General features: G+C 50.2%; 1 protein-coding gene across 1 annotated transcript; it reads right to left on the bottom strand.

Moving 5' to 3' along the window:
* Positions 1–248: 248 nt before the first annotated feature.
* On the bottom strand, positions 249–1,412 carry LORICRIN (loricrin cornified envelope precursor protein). Its single transcript, XM_040999346.1, has 2 exons — positions 1,334–1,412; positions 249–1,183 (listed from the first exon to the last, which is right to left on the bottom strand). The coding sequence occupies exons 1-2, from the start codon at positions 1,410–1,412 to the stop codon at positions 249–251; spliced, it is 1,014 nt and encodes a 337-aa protein (XP_040855280.1).
* Positions 1,413–10,211: the final 8,799 nt, after the last annotated feature.

The raw sequence follows: 10,211 nt of genomic DNA, 5'->3' as shown, positions 1-10,211 counted from the left end.
ACCCAGAGATTCCCATGAATTGAGCATTTATTGATGGTGGAGGCACTGAGGGTGGGAGGTAGTTGTAACAGACATCAAGAAGGAAAATCGTGGAACCAGAAGCAGCCAGAGAATCCGGAGACTTTTTCTGGGGCTTGTCTGGACCAGAAGGATAGGGAACCCTCGGGCAATATCATGAGAGCGTTAGGCCCACCGGCGCCCACGGAGAACACCTGCAGCTCCTCGGTCTCCGTGGTAACCTGGGGGTCTTACTTGCACGGCCAGGAAGGCGCCTGCTTCTGCTGGGTCTGGTGGCACACCGGGACGCCCTTGCCGCCCCCAGAAGAGCCGCCTCCGCAGCTGGAGCCGCCGCCGCTGCCTCCGGAGGAGCCGCCGCCGCAGCTGGAGTAGCAACCGCCGCCACTGCCCCCGGAGGAGCCACCGCCACAGCTGGAGCCGCCCCCGGAGGAGCCGCCGCCACAGCTGGAATAGCAGCCGCCGCTGCCGCCGGAGGAGGAGCCGCCGTAGCTCTGCTGGGGCGCGCAGCAGGACTGGGTGGACTGCAGCGAGGAGTAGTAGCCGCCGCTGCCGCCCGAGGAGCCGCCGCAGCTGGAGCCGCCGCCGGAGTAGCCGCCGCTGCCACCGCCACAGCTGGAGCCGCCGCCGGAGTAGCCGCCGCTGCCACCTCCGCAGCTGGAGCCGCCGCCGGAGTAGCCGCCGCTGCCACCTCCGCAGCTGGAACCGCCGCCGCTAGAGCCACCGCCGTAGCTCTGGCATTGGTAGGGATGGCTGGAGCCGCCGCCGCCCGAGGAGCCGCCGCCGCCCGAGGAGCCGCCGCCGCAGCTGCTGGAACCACCACCGCTGCCGCCGCCGCAGCTGGAGTAGCAACCACCGCCGCTGCCCCCGGAGGAGCCGCCGCCGCAGCTGCTGGAGCCGCCGCCCCCGGAGTGGCCGCCGCCGCAGCTGCTGGAGCCGCCGCCGTAGTACTTGACGCCTCCTCCGGAGCCGCCGCCGCAGCTGCTGGAGCCGCCGCCCCCGGAGTGGCCACCGCCGCAGCTGTGGCCTCCGCCGCCCCCGGAGTGGCCACCGCCGCAGCTGTGGCTGTGCCCGCCACCGCCGCCGCTGCTACCGCAGCTGGAGTAGCAGCCGCCCCCGGAGGAGCCGCCGCCGCTGGAGTACTTGACGCCTCCTCCGGAGCTCCCGCCTCCGGAGTGGCCGCCGCAGCAGACGTGGCCGCCGCCGCCACCACCACCGCTGGAGTGGCCGCCGCTGGAGTGGCCGCCGCAGCACTCGTGGCCGCCGGAGTGACCGCCGCAGCTGGAGCCGCCGCCGCCGCCGCTAAAGAAGCCGCCGCCGCCGCCTCCGCCGCCTCCGGAGGACTTCCCGCAACTCACGGGAGGGTAGGAAGTGGGCTGCTTCTTCTGATGAGACATCTTGTCTAGGAAGGAAGGAGATCCTAGAAGGTGAGCAGAGAACCGTTGCTGGACCAACTGCCCGAGGATGCAGCTGCGGAGGCGGCGGCGGCTGCATCCATAGCAACACGGTAATGCTACTGAACTTCTAGAAGTCAGCCTGGACCGCGACTAAAGTTCTGTTGGGGGTGCCTCCTGTACCAAAGGAGCTGGGACCCTTGGATTGCGCCTTTTGGGAAAGAGTCAACATCCCTCCCCTTCCAAACCCTCAAGTCATCACTAAGCCTTCAATAGCCCAGCAAGTGGTGCTCTCAGCTCTCCCCTCGCAGGTGTGGCTTGGAGGCAGATCACCCACACTCCTGTCTCTTTCTCATCACTTGTAAAAAAGAGTTTGAAAAACAGAGTTTGAACACATCACTCCTAGGATCTCTTTCAATTTCAACCCTGATTTTTCAAGTGCAAATAGAAAATGGCCACAAATGTTTTCAAGAATGGATTATTTCCCTCCCCAAGACCCCCAGCACAGCAGAGGGAGGCTTGTGGGTCTGTCAGAAGGCTCTTAGCAATTCCTTCCCTGCAAAGCCCTTCACTCAAACCCCTGATCTGTTCCCCTGATCTGTTCCCCTGAGCTGATTGGTGATCCAAGGGCTAGTTATTAGATTAAAAAAAAAGAAAAAGGCTTGGCCACAATTTTGTCTTAAGCAGAGCAAGATCCTGGTAGATCTATGGACAGAACTCCAACCCACAAGACAGCAGTCACTTGCTTTGTGGCTTGCTTAACCCCAAACATGGCAGAGGACATCGGAGCTACTACGAAGCTGCATCCCAGCATCTCACAGGTGTCATTTTCCTGTTAGGTGAAAATGGGCTTAGCTTCTTCCCATCACAGGCTCAAGAGGTGCCTTCAGCTCTGGCACAGGCTGCTTTGTCCAGCACCTGCTGGAACCCCCTTTGCCCAGCACCATGCCTGCCCCTGTAGGGGTGGCGCAGAAGTGGAAGGTAGCCTGGTCTTGTGATATTTCCATTCTCAGACCACTGCTTCACTCCCTGCCTGAATCTCATCACAGCCTAACTTGAGTTGGGAAGGCAGAATCCCTATAGCACAGCTCCCGAAGGGAGTGGAGGCCTTGGTTCACCACTGTCAGCTGGCCTCGGCCACACCAGCTGGGAAGAGGAGAGAGCTGGTAGGGCTCAGACTTACCCGAAGCACCAGGAAGCGTGATTGAGGAGATGTTGGTGATGTGAGGAGCACTGGGGCACCCGAGGTTTTATACCCATCAAAGGGTGTGATAGCTCAGCTACGTGACCTGTGTAGGGCCCCACCTTCCAGTGATTGCAGGCACAGGGTGGCCCATTCACGAAAGTCTCAGCATTCTTGGGATAGATTGCCACTGTGACTGGACCACCTCTGATGCAACTTGTGGCGGGTTGTCAGTGGGGATGGTCATCTGGAGTGGATGGCAGACATTGCTTTTGAAGTCCCTGGCACAGGGCACATGCCATAAGCACAGGGCTGCATTTAGGAATAGGTTCCAGACTGCTGAGGCAACCTCATTGAGTCAAACTGGGGGGCTTAGTCTCTAGTGTAAGGAGTAGGACCTTTCCATTGGTTGGCTTCTCACTGCGTTGGGAACCCTCAGAACTCTAGATTCTGTCCCATTTTAATAGCATTTCTCCCCTATGTTTTCATATATGCCCTGTTGGAGTGTTTTTGTCTTGCCCACCGGGTTGTGAGGTTGCTTCTGTACCCTAACACCCAGTTTCAGATTGCACACCATAGACAATATGGTAACTAATGTGCCATTGATGGCAGCGTTGATTTGTTCCTGGAGGTGGTATGTGTCTGAGGAAGTGGATTGTCAGTATGGGCTTTCCTTGCAGAAGAATAAGCTAAAGAGAAGGACTGCATGGCTCTCTCTACCATGGCCCTTTGGTGATGTTGTCCTTTGGTGTTGACCTCAGCCTGAGGGGCAGCCGTGGAATGGAATGCATTTGTGGTTTAGCTAACTGGGTTTGGGTGCTCCCTTTGCTACTTGCCTGCTGTGTCATGTTGAGCAAAGCCAAAGCACTTCACGCAGTGCCTGCACATCAGAGACACTCAGTATTGCTGACTGTTGAGTGATCAAGCTTTTGGCACTCAACAACCTTGCCTATCAAATACTATTATAAAATAGGTAATACTATTTCACAGGCAGGCGAAGAGGGACTAGTTATACAAAGTATAAAAGGTACTGTTGTGCTTTTGTTTGTCCATGTAATAGCACACCCTTATTTCCAGCCTGGCCTGCCCTTGACTACCAAGTCCAGGAGGAGTCCAAGGATGGCTTGAGGCAAGCTGAACTTTACCTGGCAGGGTAACTCAAAAGCTCCAGAGAGAGGCATTTGGCTCAGCAGTTAATGTGCTGATTGCAATGCCTGCATCCTGTATTGGAGTGTAGAGTTTCAATCCCGGCTCTGCTGATATGCACCTTGATGGGTAACAGGTGTGGATGCAAGTGCCTCGGTCCCTGCCGCCCAATTTGGAGCTTGAATTATGAGCTCCTGGCTTTGGCCTAGACATTCGGGGAGTGAGCCAGTGAATGGGAGATTTCTCTGTCTCTCATTCTTAAATACAAAGAAATCAGTCCTTTCTTTTTGAAACAAAAAGAAAAATACTGCCCTACTGACCCTGAACTAGTATCTCTCTTCATCATCTAGGAGCAGGAAGAATAGTGTGTCCCCCCTTCTTTCATCATCAGAACTCAGTTGCTGTTGTTTCACATAGCACATTTGAAGTTTGTTCCACCCATCTGTGTCCAATAGTAAATTGGCTGTTAATTATGGTGGAGTTTTAATGATGTAAATAATCGTGGCTAGACTATGGCCTTCAGAAACTGGTGGCACTAGTTTCCAATTGGACGGTATTAACCCCATACACCTAGGAAGAACCGAGGTGCTCCTGCTTCTGAGAGAACAGGCAGGTGTTGGAAAAAGGTGTTGGAAAAAGGCAATTTTCTCATCTTGAAGCTGAAGCATCATGCCAATTTGGGAATCAAGTGATCCTCAACTAGTGATCGCTTTGAGTATATAAAAGAACCTTTGAGGTAGCCAGGCCACATTAGAGAAAAGGAGCAGTTGCAAACCATGGTTCCTTGCACTGGATTCAGGATGGATTGTTTCTGTAGATTCTCCTGGTCCTTAGGGAAGCTGTAAACAAAAGACGTCGTCAAGTGTTCACAGGAATGGAAGTCTTTAATCCTGAAGTCTTGGCCCTTCCATCTTTTGGTGTGCTAAAATAGCTTTTCAAAGTGATGGCAATACAGGGTTCTAATTGTTTTTTTCATGTGTTTACATGTCAAAGTTAAATTTTGGCAACTATACAATGATCCCTATACATTTGGTGGGAGAAAGTTTTAAAATTTGGTAACTCCAAGTGCTGTTAACTGCCAATAGCTAATAGTCTTTAAGTTGTCCCTATTAACTTCGAGGCTTCATGTTCTAAGAAAGATATAGAATGGTTTTTTTTTTCTTTTTTTTGCCGTCTTCCTTCTCTTCATCCCTCCATTCTGGGGTGTTTAGTATCTTAATTTTTCATTCATGACTCTAGCCCAACACAAGTGTACTAGGCACAAGACTTTCCAAAGCTGTGCACAGTTCCTGGGCGAGTTCTGAATTGGGGATGGTGCTGTGTGTCATCCTCTGCCACCCTGTATAGCACCTGATAAGCAGCAAAGTTCTCCCTAGTACATCCGCCTTGCTAACACGACCCTGACAATGGTACCTGAGTTAGTCTTGCTAGAGAAGTGACTCTATGAGCCCAGTTTCTCATTTTTTTTCTTTCCAATGAAGTCATATTATGGAGGTATCTGAGTGCATGGCAACTGATGATTGCTTTTTCTTTCCTATCAGTGAGGCAATAATGGGTGTTGGAAATATTCTGACACATAGTTATTTGGAGTTTTGTAAGACATGATGTATCAGATTTTTGAAGATTTATAGCCCTCAGACACTTAACCCTGAAATGTGTCCTTGTTAGTATATCTGATTTCTGCAATGTGACAGATTAGAACATAGTTTCTGCCTATACTTATACCCATAGAAGGGACAGGCTCTTAAAACAAGAGCTTCTCATTGCCCCATATAGTTTTGGGTGTTAATAGGAAGTTGGGGGAATTCCAGTGGAATTGAAGGGAACTCTTGAAATCTACCAAGTAGCAGGAGTTGAGATAGTTAAATATCTAGGAGTGATGGGTTTTACTTTGGAACTTCAAGCCAACCACTGTGTTTATTGAACCAGCACGGTGCAGGGAGCTCAGCGCTAGCTACAGGGGTGATGTTTGAATAGTGGAATTTTACTCTGCTCCATATTTATTGTGCTGTCAATATCTATTTGGTAGGAAGATGTAGAAGCCGTGTGCACATTTGAATACATATGTAAATGTGTGCTTTTTGGTGTGTGCGTGAGTGTGAGTTTGAGAGAGAGAGAGAGACAGAGAGACAGAACTATCTGCTTTCTATTGGTTCATTCTACAAATGGTCACAACAGCCATGGCCAGACCAACATCAGGAGCCAGAAGCTTATTTAGAGTCTCCTACATGGGTGCCAGTGGTCCAAATACTTGGGGTATCTTCCCTTTCTTTCCCAGGCATGTTAATATTAGCAGGGAACTGGATCAGAACTGGAACAGCCTGGACATGAACTTGTGACCATATGGGTTGCTGGCATCACAGGGTTTCCCAGCTCTGCCACAATGCTGTCCCCCAAAGTGATCTTTTGAAAGATGTGCTTGTCTAAGGTTTTGAGGATATCTTGTGGATTAGCCACAGTTTTACAGATAAGTCCTTTGGAGAAAATTCATAATCTGATCCACAAAGTTACAGGAATGTGGAAACCCATTCTTTCAGCTCCTCAGCTTATCTTATTTCTGTGGGAAGATCACATCTTTCTTTTCTGTTTTTTTAAAGATTTATTTATTTTTATTGGCAAGTCAGATTTCAGAGAGATGGAGATACAGAAAGAAAGATCTTCCATCTGCTGATTCACTCCCCAGGTGGCTGCAATGGCTGGAGCTGCACCAATCTGAAGCCAGGAGCCAGGAACTTCTTTCAGGTCTCCCATGTGGCTGCAGGGTCCCAAGACTTTGGATTGTTTTCCACTGCTTTCCCATACCACAGGCAGGGAGCTGGGTGGGAAGTGGGGCAGCCAGGATAGGAACAGGCACCCATGTGGGATTCCAGTGCATGCAAGGTGAAGACTTTAGCCACTAGGCAACTCTGCTGGGCTCCAGGTCATATCTTTCCAATGCAAGTACTTTTGTTTTGAGCAGGTAGGGCATAGATAGAGAAGACGATGCAAAATGTCCACTGTCGCGCCCACGTGTCTTACCGCCCAGCAATAAGACGTAGACGCGAGTGAAGCCTTCTGCGGTAAAATTTATTGTGCACACCAACATGAGGAAGAGGGAAAAGGGGCTCCGACCCCGGCAGGCTTTCTGCTCTTATGTGCTGTCTGGCCCCGCCTCCGCCGATGATAGGTCGGCGTCATGATTACGCAGGGTTCTGGGCGACTGGATTTGTCAGTCCCAGTGTTTACGTGCCTGCCGCGCCGCAGCTCACTGCGCATGCGCTAGGTGCCTGCGCAGTACTGCGAAGGCTACGTGACTCTCCACCACGCACGAAGGTGTGGCTTCTTCGGCCGGCGCCATTTTAGGCACAGCATGTGGCCAGTGCATACAGATGCGGCTTGCAACAGTCCACCACTATCATGTGTAGCTTAATTTTCTTCACAGACTGTAATGGAGGCGACTCTGAGTTTGAGCTGGGGAAATACTCCAAGAAGGTTGCTTTTCTGAGCAAGGCTTGTGATCCATATGTCTTGCTGGGCTCCAACATGAGGAGGGATCACAGCTCTTGAGTTTGGGGAGCCCTGGTCTGATTGAAGCCTGCTCATCACTTTAGATGTCCAAAGCTACACACATGCAGTCTCACAACTGGGTGCTGATTTCTGCTGTAAAGGAGACTAACAGGTTAACAGGTGGCTTGTAAAGAATAAATTGGATCCGGGGCTGGGGCTTAGAAACTTTGGCAGGGTAAGAGCAGAGCTCCAAAGTCCTTTACAACCATTCTCATCGATAAGGAAGAGTTTTCTGCTACATTCTTGGTGCCGGATATGTCTCTCTGTCTAGGGAAACCCCTGGGACTGCCATTGCCCTCATCAACCAGCCTTCTTGGACTGGAAGTTCGAACGGATGGTTGGTTGTTTCTGGATGTTAAGTGGGGACTTAGAAGTTTGGGAGAAAGACAGCTCTGCAGTGGCTGCTGGAATTCCATGGCAGCTTCCGTGGAAGCATCCCACCCACTGATGCCATCTCCATCATCATTTGCCCCTTTCAAGGCATGAAGGAGCGATGGTATAGTCTGCTAATGACATATCCATTTGGCTCTGTGTGTTCAGATTGTAACTGCTCTGAGGATAGGCTCTCCCTGAGTTCTTCACCTGCATCTTAAGGTTGAAGTCCTGAGGCTTTATTAGGAAGTATAGGATCTCTAACTGGCCCTATTTTTGGTGTTCCTATAGATTGTTACTTTGCAGAGGTGGGGGATGGCAGATGAGTTGTTGACATTCCAAAGGGAAATGCTTGCCTGACTGGGGCATTTCCGGTGAGGGCAGACTATGGTGTATGGATTGCTGTTGTTACACTCAGTCCTCACAATAGTCCTGTGACCCAGTGGTCTGCTACTCTCATACTTAGATAAGAGGTGGCCTATTCATGCCAATGAATTTCCCTCAATCCCTACAGCCATGAGTGGCAAAGTCAGGAACCAAATCAGTTCTTTCGACTCTAAGTCTTGTGAGCCTTCCAAATATCATGCACCTTGCCTCTTCGGATCAGTAAGAGCCACGCTTGAGTTCACAGCTGGGAGGCAGTGTGCAGAGTATGCTTTCATAGATGTGTTCAGATCCCCAGGGACAAGCTCGTGCATTGAGAGACCATGGGTGCAGCAGGACGCCTGGACATCTACAGACAGACCCTCTCATGTGTAGAGGCAGATGAAGAATCCAGGGCCTGGAGAGGCTCTCCCACACAGGAGGGCAAGGAACTTGAGTCTGCTTAGCAATCCTTCCGCTTTAGATTTGGGTTGTGATTTTCTTTTTTTGAGCAAGCTTACCTCCAGGTGCTTGCAGTAAGAGGAAGATATAGTTCAAATGACAGCAAAAGTGTTTTACAGTAGAGCTAGGGGAAGCTACTGGGCATGTACACTCTAGCCCTGGGCTTGGATACAAATTGCTGCTATCACAGGGCCCAGCTTTCCAGGGTGAGCAGCTGTTTTGTAGCCTGAAGGCTCAGGCCCAGGTTAAGCTCCTATATAAACTTTACAAGCAGGGAGGTTTGTGGGTCCCAGTCTTGTGGAGTTAGGAACTATGGCCTGAGGCTTTGCATCAATTCTGTGTATCATGCTGTTGGTGGTCCAGGAGTGTTGGATTCTTATTCAGCCTGTGTGTTCACTTGTAACCCTTGGTGGTTTACCCATGTGGTTTTAGCTGAGTCCTATGTCAGAAAACAATCCATAGCATTTTAGGCTCTTATGGACCTCAAAGCTTTAACCCGTGCCTCTTGGCCGTGTGTTGCCTTAGATGACCTGTGCCTTTCCTGAGGTATATTGCGAAGCAAGACAATATATGTGATTTTTAGTTTTGGTTTCAAATCCAATTTTGATTCTTAAGGGGTACTTTCTGGAATTCCTTGAGACTGCAGCAGGCTGGGTGTGGCTTCTCTCTTACCCACAGATTATTGGTAAGGTGTAGGACTCAAGATCAGAATCTGGATTCTGTTTTTGTCTTGACCGGTAGCCTTGTTCCTCAGACTTGTTGGTTCTCTTTAATTGTGGCTCATTTTTCAAGCTATTTATTAATCAATAGCTAAACTTGTTGACTTGGGGCTGACATTTCCGCTGCTTAGAAAAATGAGAATGAGCTCCATCTGGTTGTTGGGTCTATGGTGACTGATTTGTTTTTACTTGTGGCCTTAGAATCCCAAGTGAGGAATTACAGAACAATGATTCACATCTGATATAGGCTCCCGGGGGCCTCTCTTCTGGGCTGAATGTGTAGTCCGGGCAAGGCTGGATCCCCCAAATTCCCACATCACCATCTAACTTATGGGTGGACCTCAGAGTCAATAGTTAATATCTAAACCTTGCCTAACCAATAATAACATATGCATTAGGCAAAGTGCTATTCCAGACCATAGATTCTCCATATAGAAAATCAGTCCAAGGCCTGTGTGTGATATGATGGGTTAAGCTATTGCCCGTGATGCCAGCCTCTATATAAGCTCTGATTTGAGTTCCAGTGGCTCTATTTCGAGTCCAGCTCCTTCCTAATGTGCCCAGAAAAGCAGGAGAGGATGACCCAAGTGCTTGGGCCCCTGCACCCATGTGGGAGACCCAGATGGAATTCCAGGCTCCTGGCTTTGATCTGGACCAGCTCTGGTCCTTGTGGCCATTTGGTAAATGAACCAGTGGATATATCCATCGCTTTCTCTCTCTCTCTCTCTCTCTCTCTCTCTCTCTCTCTCCTTCTTCTCCCACCTTCTCTTCCTTTCTCTGTGGCTCTGTTTTTCAAAATAATAGACCAAATCTTTTACAAAATAAAGTCGATCTTATTCTCTCCTATCCTTACTTTCTTTTGATTCCTGCTTTCCATGGCTCCTCTCTATGCAGAAAAGAGGAAGAGAGGGAAGAGACTAAGTGGGATAAGGAATATCACAATTCCATAGGGTGATGGCATGGAAACGCAAGGCTAAGACCAGAGGGATTTGGGGAACTCCTCCCCCACCT

The sequence above is a fragment of the Ochotona curzoniae genome, unplaced genomic scaffold (assembly GCF_017591425.1).
Source record: "Ochotona curzoniae isolate NIBS_2020 unplaced genomic scaffold, NIBS_Ocur_1.0 scaffold_1037, whole genome shotgun sequence".
NCBI lineage: Eukaryota > Metazoa > Chordata > Mammalia > Lagomorpha > Ochotonidae > Ochotona > Ochotona curzoniae.
Note: the sequence above shows the minus strand (reverse complement) of the source record. Positions and strands in the feature narration are given on the sequence as shown.

Coding starts and splice junctions, on each gene's coding strand:
- LORICRIN (XM_040999346.1), bottom strand. CDS start 1,412: ATGTCTCATCAGAAGAAGCAGCCCACTTCCTACCCTCCCGTGAGTTGC. Junction 1,184..1,333: donor CGGAGGCGGCGGAGGCGGCG/GCGGCGGCTTCT, acceptor GCCACTCCGGAG/GCGGGAGCTCCGGAGGAGGC.